The sequence below is a fragment of the Phlebotomus papatasi genome, chromosome 2, assembly GCF_024763615.1.
Source record: "Phlebotomus papatasi isolate M1 chromosome 2, Ppap_2.1, whole genome shotgun sequence".
Lineage (NCBI taxonomy): Eukaryota > Metazoa > Arthropoda > Insecta > Diptera > Psychodidae > Phlebotomus > Phlebotomus papatasi.
Window position 1 is genome coordinate 542572 of NC_077223.1, and position 27138 is coordinate 569709.

Below are 27138 nucleotides of genomic sequence, written 5' to 3' on the forward strand. Positions count from 1 at the left end.
GAGCTGAACAAAAGTTTCAGAATCATTTACAACATATATACAATTTCAATGAAACTCAAATGGATTTAAAAGCTGCATGGCTGAGTTTAATTGTATTAAAGTAATCCTCTGTAATCGTGCTATAAATCAAATTTAGTGTTATTAAAAACACAAACCACACTGTGGATATTATTTTAACCTTATATCCACCACGTTATTATCATCCTTTTAGAAGTAACATAAATAACTCATTTTCACGTTGTTGCATCGTTGTTGGAACATAACATTCACAATCAACACGCTCTTATGATTACCAACAGAGTGGTCAGCAGGGAAAAAGTTGATGTATAAAATTTTCTCGGTGGAACTAACATGAAAAGCTCCCTCCCCCCAAAACTAATGTATAGAGGAGTTTGGTCAAAAAAGTTGAGGAAAATGCTTGAAAGGTTCTATCCATTTTCGCACACTGTCGAAGTAACTAGCACCTTTTCATGGGTTAAGTGTTGTGTAATTGATTAAATTATCCTTTTTATATTCTCTACGTCAAATTACATTTTCTGTCGCCAGACACATTGTGCACCCATTTCTTACATTTCATAAACCAATTTCGTCTGCATTCTGTAAATTTAATTTACTACGATAAGGTATATATCGTAGCTGTTAAATACGATTCTTTCACTGAACTTTTCTCCGCAGCCATTGTAGAGAGAAACCAAGTGAATAGTTGATACAACAAAATTAATCACACGTATTGAGTATAAATAAGAACAATTAATCTGTAAATTATGGAGAAATAATTTAATTGACTATAGTATACGTGTTAGTTAATTGCTGTAATACTATGGTATTTTGTCTACTACTCTCGCTTTGATAGTGTTATACATTTAATCAGCGTGCAAATGTGTAGTTAATTACAAGAGGCCTAAACACCAACAAAAGTGTACCTTTATTTGGCCATTTTCATCAGTAAATTAATTCTTTATTTGATATACAACGTGATCAAAATACATAAGACATCCCTGCATAAGGAAAAGTGGTTAGGAATTGTATCTCTTTATCAGAATTTATTTGTGAATGATAGGGAAAACTGGAGCAAAATTTGTCATGCATGGTATTAGGTATTTGGATGTTATAGTTTGCCTCACAACAAATATTAAGGAAACCATAATTTTATTTAAGTAAAAACCTCCCTTCCTTTTAAAATATTTATAAACCTGATACTAACATTTTTTGTGAATTATACGTAATGAAAAAAATCCAAGGTGGAGATATTAGGGTCGGAAGTGGTGTACAGCTCGAAATGAAGTGCTTGGAAGTCTTTGGAAGTGGGAGTGCTCGAAAATAAAGTCTTTTTGGTCGAAAAAGTTTGTTGAGATTTAGCAAGTTCGGTTATGATAATAAAATAGAGTAAATAATGCTACAATATTATAACTTAATTTTGTGTTGTAATTTCTCCGAGGAAATATTCAGTTGACGGTTATAAATTTATTTACAATACTCATTATTTATGAAAAATGTATCTTTTTCGTTACAATTTAGCTATTGCAGTTGACTTTGAATCAATTAACAAAAAACTCCAAAACGAGAACAATATGTCAGCAAAATTTTTAAAATTCAACTGTCTCACGGATTTTTTTATGTCACTCGGAAAAAGAGTCCACGGATAAGTGAGAGTCTACTGTATATTGTCTCTAATGCCAAGTATCCTTCAAATAAGTCGATACTACTTGAAGGACTTTTACAAGATACGTAAGGAACGAAAAAGTGCCTATGTAATATTTAATGTCAAACGAATTTTGGAAAGGCCAAAATGATGGACTTCTACAAAAAAAGAATTTTGAAGGTGTATTTAGATCGCGTTTAAATGATGTGCTTTGATATAGGGATTTATTCTTGAAAAGATCAACTTTATTTTAAATGGTTTTTAACATGGTTAGCAATATTGTAAGTATTCGAGTGGAAGAAAATTTATAGATAACAATTGAAGAGATTATTGATTTTGGAAAACAAAATTGAACTTTAGAAAAGCTTGAATGTGTTTAAAAACTCGATACATGGGTGCCACATTTTTTCACTGAAAAGAATAAAGGGAGCTGTACGAACTGTATCAACTGTTTTACGGGATATTATGGTACTTTTTAGTGGTAATCCTTAACCAACGACCTCTTTATCCAATTCCAGAATACGGGATTGGCCGGATCCCGCGCCGAGGTTAAACGGGTATGATAGGGTTAACGGCAATGACCTTAAAAACATCTCACTGATCTAACCGCTATCCTGTCGGATGATCTATTTTTCAGAGTAACATTTTCAAATGTGACAAGAAACTTTTAGCCGATAAAAAATTCTTTTGGAAAATAAATATTTTTGATACGATATTAAATTATTTTTTTTAAATGTATAAATAATATTTTTGGATTACAGGCAACTCATTTGTAAAAAGAAAAAAATTAATCATTGTTACTACCTGGGGTGACATTATAGCTTCTTTTCGATAGTATCGACCGTATCGACTGTCGATTCTAAAAAGTTTAAACGGTAACTGTACTTTTTCTAGCTAATGCAAATATTTACAAACAGTCGCTTTCCATTAAGAATGTCACAATAAATGGCCTGACAATGCGATAAAAGTCTTCATTAATTTAATTTAACAGATACAGATTTGTCGATACTATCGATTCGATAGTACCGAAAAATTAATCATTCCACCCCTAATTTATCGAATATAACTTTGTCAAGAAATGTTTGGCCGACACTGTACTTCTGAAGTGCTAAATTAATTGTTGCGCTCGTACTTTTGGTCTCTTTCAGATTTTTCAACGCAGTTTCAATAAATTAGAAACGATAATACTTTTTTTTAGAGAATCTCTTTTCCAAAAGTAACTTCACAGGTCTCTTGGAAAATCCATAGAAAGAATTCTTTTGCTACACATTCGTAAAATACAGATAATAATAAAATATTGTTGATATGCAAGAATATCTGTAGCTAGAAATTTAAAATATAAGCAAAATATTAAAAAAAAAGCGTAAAAATAAATTTCTTGTGATCTTTTTTAAATTTCCTTAATTAGATTTTTTTTTCATAATAATAAATAAATATGATTGATCCCTAAGTATGTGAAGTGCATGAAGTGTAAGAAGTACTGGAAGTATTGCAATATTTTCAGGAGTCTTCCGAAATGCTGGAAGTGTAAAGGGCTCTTTCATATAAATTGTGGAAGTGTCTGGAAGTGATGTACACATTTTTACCCTAATATTTCCCCCTTGAAAAAATAATTTGCTGACTAATTTTGCCCCAATCTCACTCAACATTACCTAAGAAACAGAAATATACACGTTTTATGAAAAATTATGACAGATCTATAAAATGAATATTGGAAAAATATGATATGTTTGAAGCCAAAGTGTGTGCGAATCCTGAAAACCTTCCCCTATTGATTTTATCAAAAGTTTTGCAAAATAAAATTAATTAAAAATAGAGAAGAGTTACCAAATGTCCTGAAATTTGATAATGAATACACCATTATCCTAATGGAATAAGCATCAAGTACTGACCATATTGATTACAATTTGCAAAAGAGCCCAGAGGTTTTTGAGGATTCAAAGGCTACCCGTCAATGTTGGACATAATGACCCTGAGTTTGGTCCTGACTCATTGACTTGTAAATTAAATATTTGTTGCTGCAAGCTGTAGGTCAGAATATTCTGCTGTTGTTTCTATAATGACATTGTGATGCAATTTCATGGTTGAGAAAAGCAGAATTTTTCTGTGCATCAGCTGCAGCATTTTCCTCTCCATAGACAAGAGCTCAGGTGAGGAATAGAAAAGTATCAAAATGCGATTGAGTATCTTCAGTGTGAAAGTCTCAATGACTTTGATAAACGGATTTTTATTTAGAAAACGACGGAGAACTCTCAATGTAATTTATAATTCAACTATTCTTATCTCAGACCTATTTCGGTGTTTGTTAATATCAAATAATACTCTAATATCGATTAGATTTTGATTTGATACACGCAATGGGTCTGAAATTTTCTAATGAAAAGTATAAAATTTACTAACTCACATTTCCCTTTTTAGGGGCTTTGGCAAGCAGGGATTTCAGTGCCAAGGTAAGTCAAACGGCATCTCATGTAACATAATCACCGGCCAACTGGAAATTTGGACACAGTTTAGGAACAACGTACCGCGTTAATGCGGGTGACTTTACCATTCTTCTGGTCGTAAGCTTTTCTTTAATTCTAGCACTTTAACAATGATCTTATGCGGTCTGATCTAACATGTCCGTTGAGTAAAGACCCTTCTTAGCTGCTAGAATTAAAGAAAAGCACAGGAAATGTAGGGATCCAAAGTCAACCCAGGAGTACAAAGTTAATCGCATCTACGGTAATTTGATGTCACAGAAAAGTCTAATGCTTTTCTAACTAGATAGTATTGAACTTCTACAACAAACTCTTAAAAGTTATTTTTAAGCCCCCCAAATTAAGCTGCGGTATATTAATATTTGACCAATTTAAGCTTAATATCTTTTAATAATTTTATTTTTAACTATAATTAATAAATTAAATTCCAGTTTATAAATTTTACATTATTTTTTTTAATATCATGGGGAAAATGTTTAATATAAACAAAAATAAATGAAAAATTAAAGTCTTGAAGACGATGGATCTTAGGAACTAAACGAAATGACTAGGTCCTATTAAAAAATTGTCCGATTTGTCAATATATATACCATACATGGCATACATACCTCTTAAGATTCTCCAAGGATCTAAAGTCTTTTATTGATTAGGTCAAAAGAACTTTTCTGCTGATATTTGAATGAAGCTTTTACGAACTTTATTCTGAATTTTCGTAGAAGGGAACCGGAATTCGTCGGGAAGTGGAGTCACCTTTAGAAAAACGGCAATTCTTTCCAAAGCTTTCGGCTCGGTCTCCACGCCTTCATTAGTTCATCCAAACTTTGAAAAGAGTTGTCGTTTTTCTAAAGGTGACTTCACTTCCCGACGAGTTCCAGTTCCCTTCTACTAAATTTCCCTAACGTCAGTTTTTCATAATGATTTATTTTGAATGAAGAAAGTTCGTAAGTGGGCGTGGCTTCCAATAAGGTTTTGTAATGTTAATTTTCTACTTGGGCACTCTCCGTAAGAAATTTAATTTTCTTTTTATTCAGTGACTACGAAATCTTGCTTATGTTTTTTTTGTTTAATAAGTCGAAATGGCCTTGTAAGGATGTGGCTAGTTGTTTAAAAATAATGGTTCTAAACCATTTGTTGTTAAGCTTAATAAGTTACATGTCCTATAATTTGCTTAAATACAGCCATAGTTTTTGCAACAGAAATATTTCGGAGATTAGTTTTTAAAAGCCATTGAAGCGATATTTCAGCTTCTTGATAATTTTTCAAGGAGACTCAGAAGACAAATTTAGTTTTGAAGCTTATCGAGTATCAAAATTGGTGGTCTTAACTTTTTCCTACAGACGACCTCATAATTGTTTATTAACAGTGAAAATTAGTTCGAATCTTGGAAATTCACTTTGAAATTTCGAGAATAAACCACGTCCTTCTATTTGACAGTTGGAGTTTCATTTTCTAATAGTGTCTTGAGTAAAAGTTAAATAGAACTATACTTGCAGAGAAATTGGTTGATGTTCGAAGAATTCAAACTATACTTTAGAATTTTCAAATTAAATTTTCGCACATGGTAAGGAAAATGTATGAATAATTATCTTATTTCAAAGAAAGTCATTAATTGGTGTTTATGAGGAAAATTATAATGAAATGAGTCTTTTCATTGTTAAATTTGAGCAGGAAGTATTGAAGCCTCCTGAAGACGAGACGATAAGTAAAAATGTCTCTTCTCTGGCTTTCGAAAATAATCTTTGATTTTTTAGTCTTAAGACTCAACTAGATTCAGGCTGATCCTTGAGAATATTTAGCTTGTAAAATTTGACAGTAAAGGATCGGGTAAAAGAAATTCATGCGAGGACCTCTAATCGATGATCCCACTTAAGTGTATGACAGTTTAGGATAAATCTTTATGCTCAATTTTTATAGGCTAAACATTCTCTAGAATCAGCCTGTGGTGTCTGTTTGGGCCGTTTGTGCCGTTAGGGCATTGACAGACTTGAGGATTAGCAGAGACACGATTTAGCGTAATTTTTATTTAACATAATGATTAAACTACATTTCTATCATTTTCCGCTAAGTCGTCTCTCGGCTTAAGTCGTGAGTGTGTCTAGGGCATTAGGCTGTGAATACACAGTTTTGTCCAAACATCATTTACGTTTTAATCAAGACGCGTTTAGATACGCAAAGTAGGTATATCTTTGCTACGCGATGTAAGTTTATAAAACATTAGTCAATAAACTTATGTCACAGCTTCTGATAGGGGTGTAGCCTAAAATAATTTTTAGTAGGGGCTTGCTTTAGAAGTTCAATACATTTTTTTCTTTAAATACAATTTGAAAATTTTAAATCTTCTTGAAATAAAGGGTGTCTGGGAAGTTGTCCAGAAATCTGATAATACATTTGCTTTCCAGTTTGCTCATTTGTCGTCCACAAGAGATGCCACGAATACGTCACATTCAAATGTCCTGGTGCTGACAAAGGAGCTGACTCTGATGTAAGTTTTATTAAATTTTCTACAAACATTTATATTATGCAAATCCTTTCCTATATACAGAAATTTGTCATTTTAGAATCATTTTATCAAATATGAGGATTATTTTGTACACAAATTCTATAAGTTTAGAATTTATTTATTTGATCCTTATTTTTGATTTTTAAAACATATATTTTTTTTAAAAAAACAAAACCAGAATAAAGATGAGATTAGGATTTTAGGAAATGAATGATTTAGTATCATAGCAAGGGCATAGTTTAAGTGAAAAAATATTAATAGGATGGTTGGGAACTCCAAATCACCTTCATGTTCATGTAAAGAATCATTGCAGAATTTGTGATGAATTTTTATAAGCATGGCTTTTTGTAAAAATTTTATATTTCTCAATAAAATATTTTTGAAATATGATGATGTCGAGAGACATTTGAATTTACAACTTGAATATGGATATTTTAGTTGACTCATGATTGTGTTAGAGAACGTAAAGAACGAAAAACATATTTCTATTTGTATCTTTTAGTTTTTTTTTATTATTTTTTTTGCAAGGGAATACAGATAGAAACAAAAAAAAACAATTTGACACGCATATCGTGAGAAAATTATTTGAAGAGAAAAAAACTTGTGAAAATGTCACGTCATGTAAATATCTCAGTTTAAGTGGCCTTTATTGAGGCAATCACCCTAAAGTCAATGTGAAATTGTATAAAAGTGATGCCTTTTGGTAAATCCAATCTTAAGGCGGGACCATCAAAATAACACCGTCATTTGTGTTTCAAGAAAAATCCAGGAGCATTTGAAAGCTTAACAACATCAATGAAAATGGCAAGATTTTTTTTTACATGGCTCAAAGAGATTTTCTTTATAGAGAAAATTAAGGGAAAATTGCTTTAAAAAAACGCACCAATGCGTTGTTCTCTTTAAATAAGAGCTCTTCATCCTTCTTCGCTGAGAAAAAATCATGATAAGGTATTATGTAAAAATAAGAACGATAGCCGAGGGATGCAAAAAGCCCAGTTAATAATGATACTATAATGTATAGTTTTATGACTATCACAGCACAGTATAAGAACTACACTGAGAGAAAGAAAAGATGTAAATTTAATTTATCCATCACAATTCCAAGTATTTTTAGGGCTTTAATGGGCTTTAATGATAAGATTTGATTATTCTCAATATTAGTATCGTGAAGAATAACATGAAGTCAGAACTAAAAATAGGATTTTTTAGACTAGCTTTCTTTTTTTTCTTTAAAAGACTTAAGGTAAAAAACTTGACTACATTATCATTAACTTTACGAAAATGTGGTTATTGCCTCGACTAATCATTTTCTGTTCCTGATTCTACATACAATTTCTTGTCAGACCCTTACCATTTATCTAACGAAGGGTTTAGAACTTTTAAGATTTTTTCTGTTTTAATATTTAATATATTCTTGGTGTCATAATTAAAGCAAATTTTTGATAGATTAAAAGAAATCTTAAAGGGTAGAAGAATTAGCATTACGCTAGTCATTGAAGCTTCATCTAAATCGAAGTACGAGACGAAGAAATAATGATATTATTCCGTCTCCGAATTGTTCACTACTGAAAGGCTTTATTATCAGAAAGACTTGATAAACAATTTATGAAATTAAGAGAAACATCAGCATTTTCTGCTGTTATTAGCATAATTTTGTACGGCGTCAGACATTCTGATTTTCTAAGTTGTACACCCCTTGAGCAAAATATTCTGCAACAACACCATCTATACATAGTTACAACAGATTCAGCAATTCCATTGAGGATCTAAATATTATTTTATATAAATGATTACATGGTAGAACAACTTTTTCTTCCTTCATTCCCCAAGCACAAGAACCAAGAGACAAGACCAGAGATTTTCATGTTTTTCTCTGAAATGGTATATGAATTAGGAAAATACTTTATTTTTGCTGGAAAAAAAGGAGCAAAAATCCCACACTGTAATATAACCATTTGTGCCAATTCTATATGCAACAAGAACACTTGGGGCATCCCCTATCCACGAGTGACTGTGCTTAACATGGAATATGTTTCAACAGCCACCCTCGTAGTAATCTCACGGATCTACCATGCTCTCGTGTAGATTTTCGCTTCAGCTTCTATTTACCATTATACAAATGTGCTAAATTCTTAATGTCAAGCACTGTGGCAATTTTGTGTGTCACCACACGAAGGCTTTCTGAAACAAATGTTTCATTGGTCATGAATTAGCACCATTGTGTTAATTTGCGACAATAGTTGCGAAGAAGTGCCAAGGCATGTGATATGACAAGGATCACGGGCAATTTTCACCTCTCACACTTTTAGGGATGGAAGAAGATTAATTTAATTACTTTCTGTGGATTTAAATACTAATAGTAATTCAAAATTGTATATTTCATGGTTTCGTTTCATTAGTATATTACATCTAACTTGCCTTGTACTAAAAGACTAGACCCACATTTTCCTCATTTTAATAGGATATTTAGTACAAACTATAAAGATTAATACAAAATTAATATTCGAAAATCGGATATTAAGGATTTGTTGAAATTGAGAGGAAGAGTAACGGACTCTTTAGAACTATTTTTTTAGCACACCTGTGCTAAAATTTTACTTTCATCCTTATACTATTTTATATAATAATCTTTAAGATTACTTTCTCCAGTTTCCCTTCTACTAGCATTTAAAATTCAATATTTTACCAAAGAGTTGCAGAAATGCTAATACATTATAAGCTCCTTGTAATGTAACACCTTCTGAAAGTCTTCAATTCCAATTTATAAACTTCCATTGTAAGATTCCCACTCAAAGTACAATGAAGTAACAATTCTGGGGAAACTGTGTAAAGAAATCAATATGAAACTTTGTTAATATGTCGACTAAGAATTAAAGTTACAGAAACCGACCTGAAGCTTATCCACTTGTATAACTAAATAAACAGAAAGCCTTTCAATTAAAGTTTCAAAGTTTCCATTGACTCTCCATTTGGTATTTCACGTCAAATTCATACTTCTGAAGATTCCAAGAAGATATTGTATATTTCAAACTGCAAAAGTTTTTGAATTTCCATCATTATTCTTTTTTATTTATCCAACTTAATAAAAAAAATTGGTTATGTTTCAAAGGTTTCAAATGTATTCAAAATCTATAAAATAAATCAATAAAGTTGTTATATCATGATTTAAGTGATTCGTAATTAGTTATAATAGAGTTTTAACTGTTTTAACGATAATTTTGATTGTAGTTAATCGACTGTAAGCTTCACGAAAAAGTTTATATTGATTTGAGAAGGAATTGAATTAAAAAACTATGCTCTAAAATTGAAAAACATTATGAAAATGAAATTTGGAATTTTAACAGAAAACAAATCATACATATTAAGAATTAAATTTATTGAATTTTAGTTAGTAAATAACGCAGTATTGCTTAGAAATCTTTTTAATCTATAGGAGAAGATAGGGCAGTTTCATAAGGTTAATAAGGTTCATAAGGTTAATAATTATCTAATTATCTATTTTGTTGCTGAGACATGACAAACCAGCTTGTTGCAGACAAAGAGAAAATTCGCATCGTTTGAGGACAAAATTGTTTTTCCGATGAGCGTCGGTGAGGTGGTTTAATCCAAATTAAAACACTCAAGGTTCCAGAGCTTTCGACACTGTATCGAGTTTTCTTCAGTGGTTCTTGGTTAGTCTATTATCTTGGATATTGTCACTATTTTGTCTACTTCTTTCTGTTCTGGAAAAAATAGTTGGGAGCTATTAATGAAAAAATCACAAAATTATCATTAACAGTTTTTCTGTCTATTCGCTGCAAAACGGTTTGGTACTCGAAGTACAAAGTTTTTTCAAATCTAATGAGTGTAGAAGTAGACAAAATAGTGACAATATCCAAGGTAATAGACTAATCACAAACCACTGAAGAAGACACGATATAGTGTCGAAAGCTCTGGAACCTTCAGTGTTTTAATTTTGGATTAAACCACCTCACCGATGCTCACCGGAAGGACAATTTTGTCCTAAAATAGCAGAATCTAATGTATTCTGGCTAAGTGTTTATTCCGAAATGTTTCGAACTTCTTAGACAGGGATTCATTTATTCACTCATTTTCAACTGCTTGGCCAAGCGGGGTCGCAGACCTAGCACACTAAGATTGGAAGCTATGTCGATACTTCAGAAAGATGTTCGGGTTCGATCCCAAGGCGCTCCAATGCAAGATCCTGAACTTTATTCAGTCACCTTGTTCTAGGTCTGCTCTTGTCCTAGTCTACCCTCTAGCAAGTGGCCTTCAAAGTTGAAGCCACTTTCTCACATTCACATACAGATTTGTATGGGAATTTTTCTGCACTCGTGACCGTTACACGATATATGTCACAATTGAAGTGTGCCTTGTACACAAGACTTGTGCCTTGTAAAGAGGGATAAATATTCTATATTTCCATCTAAAAAGTTTTTCGTAACTCGATGTGTAAGCTGAGTTTGAAAGCAATTTATGCGTTGGCTTCAAACAGCTTCATATAAAAAACTTTTAGCCAGGGGCTAGGTCCTAGTCTGCGTCCTTCCGCAATGGCTCACATAGCTATTTTGGGATCTAACTCGACCTTGAATAAGAAAAAATAATGACACTAAGAAAAAAACTGTAGAATTGTAACAATTCTATCACCGAGTTGAATTAACTCTAAGAATATCGATGTAATTCTTACTCTTTTTCGTTGTAAATTTTAGTAAATAAAGTTAAAATACATCTACGTGCGAGTTGAATTAACTCGTCGAATATCGATGTAATTATTACTCTTTTTCGGTGTAAAATTTCATCTCAACTGAAGTATATTCTTAAATGTTTTCGTTTTAAGAATATACTTCAGTCAAGAAGATTTTTGTGTGAAAAAGTTCATATGGAACATCAATTAGAAATATTCACAACAGTGTTTCATGAAGACATGTCAAGTGCATCATATGTGACATCTCGCTCGGAACATAGGGAACTTGAGATCAAGAAAATATAAAGAAAATGACAAAATAAAAAAAATATAAAATTGCAAAATCTATTCGTTTTGGGATTTTAAAGAGTCATTTTAACTCTAAAACAGAATTCTTTTAACTCTTAAAACGAGTTATTTTAACTCTTAAAACGAGTTATTTTAACTCTTAAAACGAGTTATTTAAACTCTTTTGTCATGTAAATTTTTGGATAAACAAGTTAAAACAACTCTTCCGAATATTACACTTAAATAGAAGTAAAATCAACTTTAAAATATAGTTAATCGAAAATCACAAAGAAAAAGAGTTCATTTGACATCGATTCGAGTAAGTTTTATACGTTTATTTTTCTGAGTGGATGCATACGTATATCTGGATATTTTTTTCTTGAGAGAAGACTACTTGCTGTATGAAATGTTTTTGCCAGCATTAATTAGTATGATCAGTTATTTTCTTTTAGATATTCTTGGATATTCTTTTGGTAGGTATAAATCCCAGATTTCAAATTACTATCCTTAAAATATATTATCTGGAATCAGTAATTTGCAAACTGCCCTACTCTCCCCTATTTTTGCAGGGTTCAAGAGAAATACGAAGCAATCAGTATAAGGTGCCTCTGCCCTTATTGAGTGTAGAAGTAAATTGATATAAAAGGTCAAATAAAATATAAAATTTTTCACTTTTACATTTCCGTGTGGTTCTGTCAAAGAATAATTCAATCTGCCAAGTTCAATGGGGATTCTGTGAAATCAATAGCACAGTAGGAAATCCCTTTTGTGAGCAATATACACAATCATCGTGAAATGTGACATGAACAAAGAAACAGGAAAAATTGTAAGAGCTTTAGAGAGAACTTTTAGTTTTCTGTCAGTACAGTTGGAATGAAAATTTGATGTGTTCCCGCAAGTGACAATTTCACAAGTAACAAAAAAAATCAAAAATCATATAAAATTCTCACTTTGAAGCTAATATTATTTTTGTTATATACAAAAAATACATTATATTTATATTTTAACCTATATGCTTGTACTTGACAAATCAAAGAATATTGCCTGTAAGATGACAAAGAGTGAAGAAAATTGTTTGTATTAGGATACACGAACCAGGCATGAATTTAAACCAGCCACCTACTCCAGTCCAACTTTCTGCGATCATTGTGGCTCACTCTTGTATGGACTGTACCATCAAGGATTGAAATGTACAGGTAATGTTCAACCAAAAGCTACCATCATTTCAATTGACCAGTAATCTATCACCAGTTGCTATAAGCAAACAATTTTTTTTAATTACAAAAATTTTCACAAAACTAAAAAACCACTCTTACCAAAAATTAAACCAAACCAATTCTTTCAATCCAATACAACTGTATACCGCTTCTAATCTTTAGATGTGGCTAATATCTGTGTCTATTTTATCATTCCAAATTTATAAATTATTACCTTTCTTCAGTATTTATTTCTATATTGTTGGAAATTTTCTTAATTTCTTATAAATAGATGTGGACTAATCTATGAACAATTTTCTTCTATGCCTTGAAATTATAATGATTTTTATTTTTAATTTGTGGTAAATTACCATATTTACATCATTTACATAGATTATATTATGACTAATTCTAATACAATGTAAAGCTAACTAATAATCAACATTGTTGGGTGTTTAATTTCTTATAAGTTATGCAAAGTGTCAGCCTTAATCGAATGAGTGGTTAATTAATTCAACACTCCTACTCACTTTCGCCACACTCTACATCAATATCACAAGTGACATGTGAGTGTAGGATGAAATGGCATTTTCCGCCTTTACAACATTACACACAAAATACGAAGACTTCATTTAATTTATTAAGAAAAGTAGCAATGTATCATACATAGTCCCCTTCCACCACACCGAAACTTTATTGTAATAACATACGCGATTTAAATATTTTCACACATTTCACACAGCTGAAATGACAATATCACGGCTACAGAATCGCATTTTCGAAAAAGCTCTCCTAAGATTCGAACCCAATTTGTCATATGGCATTGCCAGAGCATTACAGAATTCCCCTCTTGAACACACTAACCTTGTAAACTTACTTGCGGCAGACCGGCACGAGATCGACAGATCGTCATTCGAGTGAACCGTGAGCGGCACAATTATCTACCCCTTGGCTGCACATTTCCCTCCAATTAAAAAGTACAATTCATCAGCCGGAAATTTTGTGATTGTCTTTAAAAACAAATTTTTAGACACCTTAAGTACGTAAAAATATTCACTAGAAACTTCATAATACTTTGTCGTTCTTTGCTAATAAAAAAAAATCGCCAAATTTAAAGGGGTTTCTAAATAATAAAGGATCTGTTTTCTTTGATATTCCTAACTTCAAAGTGCAGACTGACACTCTTTTTGACAATTAGAGCACTTCCAAATTCGAAAATGAAGTCACATGAGCCATCTTTCGGAATTATCGAAAAGTCAAAATGTGTTTTGTTTTATGTTTCACCTAAAGCAGATCGATGAATTTTTAAATTCCTATGAGAAGACAAAATTTCTTTCTTCGTAAAGAAAATTTCATCAGGGTGTCAATAAAAGAGGATTCGAACTGCATCTTTTCTAAATTTAATAATAATATGTCAGTTTATAAAGTATAAAGCTAAATTCCTGGTAATATTTCCACCACAGCGACCTACATCACTTCATCAGTTTAACTCCCAATATTTCACAAGCAAGAGTCGATGATGCATTTTTCTTTTAGTTTTTTTCTGCAAAACCATATACTTTATAGCATTCTATAGACAGGATCGTTTAATAAATTAAATTTTCACCCAGCCTTGCACACGAGAAGTTCACTTATTCGATTAGGGTTGACACTATTAATTATGTTCTGGTGCACTTACTCTTTTCTCACTTTTTCCGGAACACTGACTGTTCAAATGGAGTGAGAAGGAAAATCTGTTTTAGTTGTGCTTTATATTTATATATATATTTCTGTGTCCATTTCTTCCGATGTTTTATTGAAGGATTTCTTTTTGTTTTAATGATTTTTCATTGGATTTTCCCATGTAACTTTTAATGGATAGGTATATCTTGGTGAGATTATATAAAAGCTTCTTACTATGCTTTATTGTGTATTCCGTTTTGCTTAAGTTCTTAATTCAGTTTATTTGCCATTTTTCGAGAAATTGATGTCTCTTCTTTATGAATTCCAAACTCATATTTTATTAATAAGCTTCTGCTGCTTTTATATCAGCAATTCATCTCTTATTTCTCCAAATGTCACAAAAAAAAAGAGAATGAAATGTGAATTTTAAAAAGACAAATAAGAGATGAAACAATAAATAAATGTAATAGGAATCTGTTTTTAGTTGATTTACTTAAAAGTAGAAATTCATCATCATAGAATATATAAACTATTTATTAAATTACAGAAATATAACATAGATTTTAAGCTGTTAGTCCCTTAAAACAATCCATTTTATGTTAAATGTATATAAATTATAAAGTACAATCAGAATATACACAATATAATTAACTTCAGGTGAAATTATTATGAGACTTCAGAAGTGGGATCGAATGGGAAAGTGGAGAAAAGTTTCTCAATTCAAACAATACTTATAGCGCAAATACTGCATTTTCCTCAAACTTGCCACAAAAGTAATTTTAAAATAAAAATATTCTTCAAAACTATGTAATAAAATTGAATAAAAACAACAAAAATAACTTTTCAATAATAATTCTCGGGAAAATTCCAAACTTCTCACACAACCAAAATAATAAACCACGCCGAACATTATTCATCGAACCCGGGTAACTTTTGTTCTCTTTTCCTGCTATATATAAATTTTATTTGTAAAATTTTAATGAGTAAAGAAAAAGCATAAATTTAACTTCTCTCTCCAAACAATTCTTTTAAAATTCTATACGACATTTCAAGGAGAATATCAAAAGTCTTCAAAGAACATTCATACCTACAAAATAAGTATTCTGTAGAATTTAACAACTAATTTAAAAAAAAAAATAAATTAAGGTTATTGTAACGGTGAAGCACAAAGTTCATATAGGGGAAAGTGAGCTACCTTCGGACAACTCAATCCTCTCGTTCAGTAATAACCTTCCCGATTTGAGAGCTTTCTCCGGTTAAGGTTTTTTCTGTACCTATTCGAAGGTAAATCATAGAGAAATTACCTGAAAACTCGTTGAAAGTTCGAACGTTTAAACCGACAAGTTACACAAAAGTGAGCGAGTAGGGGAAAGTGTTCTCCCTTCGAACGTTCATGCCTTCGAATAATGTGAATTTCTTTTTGTGTTTCGTAAGAGTTTTACACTAAATTATCACGAAATTATCAACAATTGATGATAAGCCAACTAATATATAAAAGAAATATGTAAATCTCTTAGGAAAACTAAGAGAAAATTCACATTATTCGAAGGCATGAACGTTCGAAGGGTGAGTACTTTCCCCTACATTTATATTTATCTTAATACAATTGCAATTCAAACGTTCTGCTATCCGGAAATTCCACAAAACTACACAAAAATTCACTTTTTGAAGTAAACGTTTACACACTGTGTTGACATTGTTGGCGATTGAAGTGTCAAGAATATCGAAATTCGAAATTGCAGAATAATCAGCGCTAAAGCGGCGAGTACGTGAACTTGCACTTTAGGCTTCTGGTAGATTTTCGAATAGATTTGACTTGGCTTTGGAGTAGCTTTGTCTCTTCGAAACCTTCGAAAGTTTATTACTAAACAAATGTAGTGCTCATAGTTTTTCACAAAGTCTATCCTTAAGTGGTCGACATATGGTACTTTACCTTATAAGGTAGCTATTTTGCTTCTTGGGTTATCATTTTAGTCAGGGAAAAATAAATGAATATGATTCTTGTTCGGAATAGGTTCTCATGTATAATATACAACATTCAACCTTAGAAGTAGTAAAGTAGTCACCGTAACGTCAGCACTTATACTCTACACTTGCATCCATTTTGATTGCTTTCAAGCTAAACTGGTAAAATTTTAATCAGTCTACTAAAGTACCATTAATGACGTTCTAACGACGTTATCCTGACCTAATATTCTGTTTTTCTAGTCAAGTTGTGCTATTTGGGTATTTACTTAGTTTATGTCAATTTTCTTCTTGGAATTGAAAACCTAAAAAAAAGCCGCGCTGTTGACTATACCATCAGACTATTGTCTGCCCAAGAAGTTCAATAATCACGCACAATTCTAACCACATTTATTGCAATTCTTGAATGGAAAAAAAAATGAAAGAAAACAGCTTAAGATGGTTGTGATTCTAAAATCAATTTTTCCGAAGAAAATAGCTTGTTCGATATATAAGCACAAAATAGTATAACTATAGTAGATCACATATATCATCACTATTTCATCTTAAAGCACCCTTTTTTGAAATAGCCACTGAAGAATTGAAAAAAAGGAGAACAATTTGCTGCTATCACAAACGTTGAGAAGCTTTTCACACTTGAACACAATAATAGGCGGAAATAAGCTTTCAGGCGAATTCAGTACAAAGATTTCTTTTTTTTTTTCATTTTTTACCGACAATTTGTTTTTCTACGGCTTATACATTTCTTAAGGCGAAATAGCTTTTTTTTAACTTTGATTTACCAACATTCTAGCACAGAAGAAAATGCCTGAAATAGATATTGGAAGAAACTATGTAACTTTGGCTTTTACAATGTAACCCCTTTGATTTTGTTTTTTTTTAAAGAACCTTTTTTATTAAAAAAAATTGAAAAAGTTAGTGATCTCTGGGGGAGAGTCAAAATTGTTTTATTTTGTTGTTTTTTCGTATTTTTTTCTATGTTTATTAATTTGTATTTTTGTATTTTTTTTGTTTTTTTGGTATAAAACCATTTTTCACATTTTATCCACATATTCTACTTTTTGCTGTTCTCTATCTCTTGTTTTTTTCTTTCAATATTATATCCTGTAGGCTGTTCGAAAACCACATAAATGGCAGGGACATACATTTCTCACACCAACTTTTTGCGATCAGTGTGGATCGATGCTGCACGGAATTGCCCATCAGGGTATAAAATGTCAAGGTATTAGATAAATGACTAAAAGAAATTGCGGAAAATATCCGTTTTTTTAACATCTGTGGGCACGTTGTCAAATGCTCGGAAGTTTTCAAAATAATTTTAAAAAAAAAATCGTTAAATGAACAAAGATAAAAAAAACAATAATTAGAAAATTAGTAATTGCAATATGAATAGAAAAGTTTCTTTTTGCGTCTCTGCATGATTTATGAGGAATCTTGTACCTTTACTTTTGTGACGTAAATAATTTAGTGATTACGTTGCAGCTTAAAAGTTGTGGGGTGTTCCAATGTCTTGTACAATTTGCTGGTTTTGTACTTAGACTGAAATTTCTAAGTCAATATTGCACTTGTGCACTTCAAGAGCTTTCCTTGCAACATAATTTACCCATATTTCTGTGCATGTCTCCTATTACTATTCTGTTTGCGTGTTTAGAAATGTCTTATTTACTCTTCTATGTCTCAATTTAACACAAAATTTTATATTTGTCTCTTCACCATGATATAACTCAATTTATTTGAAACTTTTGAATGAAATTTCATATTCTTTCAATTTTCTTCTTATACCTGTTTTTTATGGATTTTATTGTCTGAAAGAGAAAAAATCTGTGTCTTCAAAGAAATTTGCATATTATATACAAGAAATTGCAATAGAGAAATACTGCCCTGTTCTATATGATACAATATATATCAAAATAAACTAGATATTAAGCATATGCTATTCCCACTCAAAATAAAAGTAGTTTTGGGGCAATAAAAAATTTACTTTACTCGGTCCTCAAACTTCTGAACAGAAGAAATTTAAAAATTCCATTAGGTAAAGAGCTTTGGGAACTAATTTGCCTTCATCTTGGCGCAAATATCAAGAATATAAAATTACATAAGAACATTGTAGAATGACAAAAAGAAAGAACTATTTCAGCTGAAATACTGTACAATCTGTTTTAATTTTCGTAAGTCTAAATCAGGATTTTTTAGAAAGGTTCTAAACCTAAATTTTAAGTTACAAATTCAAATTGAAGGTGAGTTTTAAAAAACGTAAAAAACACCTTTCAACTAGAGCCATGTTGATGCATTTTACGTTAAAGGTCTTAAGCTTGTACAAGAGGTCCCTAAATTAAGGACATTAGAATTAGTAACATACGTAAAATTATTTTTAAATATGTATAAAATGTGTATCATCATTAGAAAAGCTTTAAAAATACTTCTCTTTTATACATCTCACGGACCAGTGGGTCGCACAAAAAAGCCGCCAAAATCCTGAATAATACATTATTTTGATGAAAATTTGAACTGAAATTGGGTACATGGAAATCCACGGAAAAATCAATGACTAAAGGTAGCAGAAAAACTATTAAAATATTTCATATTGATAAAACAGCCTTATTATCTAACGCGCACTAAAATCTTAACTGGAAAAGATTTTATATCGACCATTTAGATACATTGCTGACCAAATAAAAATCAATGAAAGTTATATTTTAAAATTTTATTACTATTTTAGCGCTGATAAATTAAATGATTAAATTTACAGAATCGCTAAAGAATATAAGGTCGAAAAGGGGTTCCAATTTTATAAATTTTGGATTTGCTATCCATACCTTTTTAATAAAGCTTTTCGAATAATCGGTTATAATAGCCAAGACAGAAAATTGTTTCTATATATTTTTAAAATTTTTCTTTACAACAAAGGACAATGGGCAAAATGGTCCAACCTTTCGCCACGCATGAAACCTATATCATTTGTAATTTTTTTGCAAAAAAAATTTTAAAAACCATTTTAAACAAAAAATAAATTACTCATTTATGTAAATATAATGTAGGCCCTGAAGAAGGTCCCAACCAAAGGACCGAAACGTCGGCAAAATAAAATAAAGAGAAGAACAAGAACAAGAAGACTGAAATTCCATTCTTGACATCATCTAAGATAACTATATTTTCCAATTTTAATTATGTTTTTTTTTTTAATAAAATATGTATTTGTATTTAAGACAATCTTGAATAAGATACTCTTTACCCTCTTTGTGTCCATCGCCGTCTTAGTGATTGTCGAATACCTCCAGAGCCAATTGAGAGATAAATAATGGGGAACTTTATGTTTATTTGCAGATCGAGCTAATAATCTGTTTACGAAATTTTTTTTGAACTTTTACGCGGAAAAGTTCAACCAAATTAAAAAAAAAATACATGAAGTTCAAAATTAAAATCAAGTCAAACTATGTAAATTCTAGAGAGGTAAATTTTCCATAAGAATCTTCTAATTAGAAATCTCGAATATCTTCTGGAATGATTGAAATCTAGCTAACCCTTTAATTGGTTCACTGAATTCCTTGTCATCCATAAAAAGTTAAATAATATCTTCCTGAACTATTATTTTTCCTGAATTAAATTTTCATGTCATTCCGTCATGGTTATAATCTCCTCTGAAAAATCTGAAATGTCGTAATGCAACTTTTTTTGTATCTTTTAAAATGCAATTAAATTTCTATGCAGCTTTTGTGACATTTCTGGATGGTGTTTCTTTTTTTCCATTTGTACCATTACAACTCGGTGGAAAGCACTAACTCAATTTTTCCGTTGACAGTGAAAAATGCTGGAAAATCGCGTGTCAAGATTGAAAAATCTTTGTTTCTTTTTTTTTTCAACACCATTTTTCTCACATTCATTTCCTCAACCGACACCTCTTATCAATATTTTCGTCATTTGCGATACCAAAACTTGTAAATTGTGGCATTTTTCCACCATTATTCAATTTCACTCTTGGTGAATTCACTTTTCTCCCCCGAACCCTGGATAATTTTCAACTTTGTAGTCAGTGGAGGCAGTCGATTGGAAAAGCAGTGAACCCCGTGGTATAAATGCTGTGCCAAAGGGACATTTTGAATGATAGAGGGTGGTTGAGACTTGTTGATTTTCACACGGTGAATAAATTTCAGGTGCGTTTTTGGGAGTTTGAGGGAGGAGTATGAAGTGTCTCATTGACATTTTATTGCACGAAAACACGACAGTGCTGTCAAAAAGTTAATTAATTCAGCAGACATTTAAAGATAAAAACAACTCCCATGTAAAAGCTAACATTCGCGTCAAATTTTTGCTTTCATTTTGCCTCCCTTGGAGCATTTGAAAAATTTTAATAACATTAATTCATCCTGGGGCTGCAAATTTAATGTTGATTTTTTTTTCTTCTGTAATTCCTGCGTGGTCGTATTACAAAAAAAAACTCCTACATTTTCTATATACAGGTTGGTTGCTATTTTTTTTTGGGTATTTACCTCTCTTAATATTATTTCATACCATTTTGTTCCCTTGTTATTTACTTAACAACTCACACATCATATCCTGTTTTGTTATAAAAGCAATAGAATATGGCCTTTATTTGAATTGTCTCTTTTGCAAAACAATTTCAAAGTTGTAGCAGAAGAAAATAAAATTCAATGTGAATTAATATTGAGAAAGAAATAATCGATATAATGCTCAATTCAAATTAACTTTTATTTTGTAAACATGTTTTCAAAACTGCCTATGAGAATGAGCGAGATGATTACGATAATAGGGGAAATTGGGGTACCACTGAACAAGGGGGTAGAACCAAACACTACTATTTTTTATTTAGATATTTTCAGAGGACGAGACCTATATAAATTCATAGCAACGCTATGAATAGTAACGTTTGTTCACTGAAGAAATGATCATCATAAGGAATGAAAATCAGTGGTCGGTTCTACCCCTTGTTCGGTGGTGCCCCAGTTTCCCTTTTGTAATAGATCTACTTTCTTAAAGGTTTTTTCTCATTAGGGGAGGCCGGGGAGGTTTGGGACAGGGGTAGTGTGGGACAAGGCGATTTTTTCAATTAATTTTTGAAATAAATTGGATTTAACCATTACTTTATTAAATTTAACCATTACTTTAGAAAATACAATAAAGTAATTGATTGACAATAAATGACTCTACTGTACAAATAAAATTGATATTAATTTCTATAAGTGTGAAATAAAAGATTAAACATTTTTATTTCTATTAGAAATATTTTTAATCTAGTATTTGAAATTAATTAACGTGCTCCAATAATGCAAATTATGCGAGAAAAAATGCGTCCCAAACATCCCCTTTTGCGTCCCATACTGCCCCACATCGGGGAGGTTTGGGACAAAACGTCAAGTTAAATGTTTTATCTTCTCCCTAAAAACTCAGTTGTTTTCCAAGTTCTATCGAGTACTTTTTATAAAGTCAATACCCATAGGTATCCTATAGACCGCATAAAATTGTAATACACTACATCGTGGTTTTTTGGAATAGTGTCTCAAAGTCAAAACATGGAAAAGTGTCCCAAACCTCCCCGGTCTCCCCTACTATTTAAAATAACTTAGAATTATATCTTAGTTTTTACTTAGTGCATTTAAGGCCAAAGGAACACCTATTGGCACTTTAAGAACTCGTATCATGACCTATTGACACCCTATTCTGCAGCATTTGCGGCACCCATCCTCATAGGAAAAATCAGAATAATTATTTAAAAAAAAAATATTATCTGCATTTTATTAGATACATTGAAAAAACTTCAATATTTTGATGAAACTGCCAATAGGTGTTCCCTGTCGAACAAGTGTTTCTTCGGCCCTACCTATATAATTGATTAAATATTACCTATATTTCTGTTTTTTTTTACCCTTTATGCCAAACGGCTGGCATAGCCTATCCTTTGTTTCTTAATTCAGTGGATATTTCCCAAGTTTCAAAAAATATTTGTAAAGAATCTTTTTACAATGTTTATTTTTATGAATTTATACAACTTGAAAATGAGTTTCTCATTTTGGCTCTGGAGATTGGTAAACAATGCTAAGACGGTAATATCCGGGATGGGATTTGTCTGAATCAAAATGAATAAGAAATACAACACATAATTCAATACTTATTGAACTAGTGAAAATAAAACACAAAAATCTACTAAAACATTGAAATTTCAAAATCCAGCAATTATTTTCAAAAATTCTTATCTCTAAATATTTTTTTTACAAAAAAGCATATGTTTTTTTTTTTCAAAAACTGTTTTCAAAAATCAGGTCACAACGGCTGATTTTTTAAATTTAGAAATAAAAATTTCAGTAAATATAGTGAAAATGCTGCACTTTTATAAGCTTAAGTGCTCGAATTAAATAGTTTTCTTATTATGTTGCAAAATATGTCAAGGAAATATGCTGCTTTTCAGTTTGCGTGACCCACGTAACCCCTTAAAGAAAGCATCATTTACGAGAAGAATAATTATTATGAGATTTGAATGCTAGATAGTCGGAAAAGCTTTAGATTTTAGCCTTTTATAACCTTATTTACTATTTTGTACAAGCTTTAGACTTGGATTAGATTTATTGCAAATAAAGAAAATCAGGAAAATTAGGAAGTGGGGTACCATTGAATGGGGATACTTAGGAGTAGGGCTTTTTCCGCTTTTTTTCAAATTTTTATTTTCGTGGAGCTATATTATAATCACTGTAATACGGGCTTTTAAAATGGAGATTTATCCCAGTTCCTGAAGATCTCGAAATTCTACATAACAACAAATTTTAGCAGTTTTTCAAAATTGAATAGATCATTTGGCCTTAAATCTAATCCTAGTTTAATGTTTTCCGAAAAATATCATCTAATAATAAATTAGAGATATTAGACCATGTGGCTAAAGTGGATGGTTCAGACTAGAGATTTAGCCTAGTTCCTGAAGGTGTCAAAATCCTAATTAGCAACCAGTTTTATAGCTTTTTCAGAGCCTAATAGGTTACTTGTCCTTAATAATCCAATTCTATGTAATTTTTTCTCTAAAATAATAAAATAATTTCTCTAAAATTGTTTGATATGGCTAAGTCTCAGGTCTAAAGCCCGTAAGGAACAAAATACTCAGACTGAATCTCAAGAATATTCAGCCAGTAGCAATTGGCAGTAAAGATTCATTCCAAATTATCTAGTACTGAGGGCATAGGATCATCGATTAGGAGTTCTCAAGAAATATTTAAAAAAAAAAACAGCTTGGATTTATTTGGGCCTTAAGGCCCTTGACACACTTGAGGATTAGCCAAGAGACGGATTAGTGTAATTATTTTCGAAATAACGGTTAAACCACATTTCTATCATTTTGCACTAAGCCGTCTCTCGACTTAAGTCTCAAGTGTATCGAGGGCCTAAGGCTTGCTCATGTGGCTTGCCATGTCTAGATTTTCATCAATCGAGATTTTTTTTGGAAATCTTGATTTAGAATTAGTGTAGAGTCAGTACTTTTTGCCACCCTTAAGCTTTTATGGCCTCTTAGGTGTAAAATTTTTGTCAGACTAAAATGAATTATTGTATAACGATATTTTGAATCAACATCTATTTAAATATCTAGGATACTTTTCGAGAATTTTAGTGAATCTCATTGAAAAATTTGCATTTTCACCAATTGTGAAACAAACTTTTCACCACTTATTTTAAAATGAATTTAAAATAATTAAGAGACGTGATAACCCATTAAAATAGTAGAATAGAGCCTATTACGAGTGCAGAAGTACCATTTATTATTAAATTCCTTAAATTAGTTGTTTTATCTTAGGTGGGCAAAAAGTGCTTACATGGCGAAAAGGGCTGACTCTACCCTAGATATTAAGAATGATGTTTTAGATTCGAAAAAAAAACTAATAATATTTCTTGATATTTTTAATTTTGGAATCTTTTGAAATTGAGCTAAGCCTCTAGTCTGAATACCGTTTTACTATTAAATGCTATTTTATCTAAAGAGAGTTTCATAATAACCTCTTTTACCCATTAAAAAATTTTAATCACATTGCAATCTCTGTTTGGCTATATCTTTAAGATCTAAGAACAATAAAAAAGCAAGATAGAATTTGAATATTAGGCTTAAAATTTTAGAAAATTTAAAAATTAGAGCTTGTCTGTTCATCTAGTATAGGCTTTATAGGTTTAAGTTTTGAGATACCAACTTGCAATCTGCAGAGACTCCCTCAAAAGTGATTTTTCTCTAAAAGCATATTTTTGCAAAAGGCTACTTTTTCATTAATCCCAAGTGTATATAATTCCTAAAATTGCTTTCAAAGTCAGAGAACCCCATTTAAATATATGCATGTAGTAAAACCCCTTTCTGGGTTTCGCATTTTCTCCAAAGTATTGGTGTAAGGCTCACATTTTCCAACATGTGGGTGTACTTTTGAAAAATCCCTCCCTGTGGTACATGATGACATTTAGGTAGGATTGCAGGAATTTTGAAATAAAATTCCATGTTAATAAATCTTTCATCAATTTTGTACACGTGGCCGGGGAGTTTCTCAACAAAATTTGAGCAACTTTGAGGGAGGCGAATGAAATTTCAGGTGCTTCTTAAGTTGACGTTAATATTTCCATTGAATTACACTATGCAACACGGTTTTTTTAACGGAGATCTCACATGGTACGTTTGATAGAGTCAAGTCCCCTGATTAAGAATCTGGTCTTGGTTTTGCTCCTATACGTAACAATTTTTTTTATTAATACTTTTATATTTTTTCTGCTTTGCCTTACATTATCCATTATATCTCAGGTTCTAGTGAACGGAACTTGAAAAGTGTGGGTGCGTTGGAAAGCTCATTAGTCGAGCTTCAATTTTGATTATTACAAAAAACCTTGTAAAACCACTCCTTCGGGGTGTAAAATTGAAGTTTCTCTAAAAATTACCAAAAAAATGGTCCTAAAGTGAGGTTTTAAAAATTTGTATAAAATAAACTAAACAAAATATTAAAAATCCAATGATACCAGGTGATAGGCCACACTTAGAACTACAATTTTGTTCATCTGAGACATCGGGCTCCGATCACTCTAAATGCCTCATTTGTTGGTTTTTGTCATTTTCCAAAAATATGAAGTACCTATTTTAGAGCAAATTCCCTAAACATTTCTGAGAAAATATCTTTTAAAACTTATGTGAAACATACATAAATGTGGAGATTCTTCTTTGAATCGATCGGGGGACCATCAACATGATTTTCATTTATATTCCCAATCAACCCTCGTTAAAAAGCTTCCAATTTTCCTTTAAGTAATTCAATTTTTGTTTCTATTTATTTCCATCCATCCATCTAATACTATTTCTAGTAGAGACTAATTTTAAATGAAAGTACGATCTAAAGTTATTGAAATATATTTGCGAAATGATCGCTGATGCGTTTTCTATCTATCATAAAAAGCATTCTAAAATGAATTTAGGGGTTTCTTCTCGCGGTTGAATGTTGATTAGTGATATTAATGAAAATCATGTTGATGGTCCCCCGATCAATTCAAAGAAGAACCTCAATATTTATATATGTTTCACATAAGTTTTAAAAGATATTTTCTCAGAAATGTTTAGGGAATTTGCTCTAAAATAGGTACTTCATATTTTTGGAAAATGACAAAAACCAACAAATGAGGCATTTAGAGTGATCGGAGCGCGATGTCTCAGATGAACAAAATTGTAGTTCTAAGTGTGGCCTATCACCTGGTATCATTGGATTTTTAATATTTTGTTTAGTTTATTTTATACAAATTTTTAAAACCTCACTTTAGGACCATTTTTTTGGTAATTTTTAGAGAAACTTCAATTTTACACCCCGAAGGAGTGGTTTTACAAGGTTTTTTGTAATAATCAAAATTGAAGCTCGACTAATGAGCTTTCCAACGCATCCACACTTTTCAAGTTCCGTTTACTAGAACCTGAGATATAATGGATAATGTAAGGAAAAGCAGAAAAAATATAAAAGTATTAATAAAAAAAAATTGTTACGTATAGGAGCAAAACCAAGACCAGATTCTTAATCAGGGGACTTGACTCTATCAAACGTACCATGTGAGATCTCCGTTAACAAAAAAAGTTGTGAATTTGTTGCATAGTGTTATATTATATTACGTACATAACTTAAAGCTCTTTTTCCCTGGTATCTTGGGAAACGCGATGCAATAACTTTTACAATGGGCAGAGAAAATTTTCCATGCAGAATTAAAAAAAAAAACAAATATAAAAAAAATAATTATGTTGCTCTTGTAGTGAAGGATCATGGATGAAGAGAATGTAGGAGTCTTGATTGTGTATAATCTGAGAATCATGTTGCACCACTTTGTTCGTTAATTAATTGTGTAATATTTATTTAATGTTTAACTTGCTATGTATTCTATCTATATTCTTCTTATAAGATCTCCCTTAACTGTCTCCCTCGACTCTCTGCAATATCTCTAACCTTTCTGTGTTGTACATGTTAAAATCTCTTTTTTTTGCTCCAACCCAACTGCATTATTGCGACACCGAGAGTCTGACAATGCCATTATCGAGGAGCATCGACAATGTTTACCACTCAAAGATATATTCTTCCCTATAATTGCAGCATGTGACATGAATGTTCACAAACGATGCGAGGAAAGTGTTCCAAATCTCTGTGGATGTGATCATACTGAACGTCGAGGGCGTATTCAGCTCGCAATTTCATGTACAGCTAATAAGCTCACTGCTGAAGGTATGTAAT

General features: G+C 31.3%; 1 protein-coding gene across 3 annotated transcripts in view; it reads left to right on the forward strand.

The window, feature by feature from the left end:
- LOC129802068 (protein kinase C, brain isozyme) overlaps positions 1-27138 on the forward strand; it is a 132611-nt gene that overhangs the window by 59568 nt on the left and 45905 nt on the right. For 2 of the 3 annotated variants that reach the window (XM_055847626.1, XM_055847629.1), the window contains exons 2-5: positions 4061-4092; positions 6522-6604; positions 17528-17639; positions 27001-27129. In XM_055847626.1, the coding sequence (XP_055703601.1) occupies positions 4061-4092; positions 6522-6604; positions 17528-17639; positions 27001-27129 (356 nt within the window). Of the gene's footprint in view, positions 1-4060; positions 4093-6521; positions 6605-12678; positions 12791-17527; positions 17640-27000; positions 27130-27138 lie in introns of all 3 variants that reach the window. The other variant, XM_055847628.1, reaches the window with a different exon arrangement.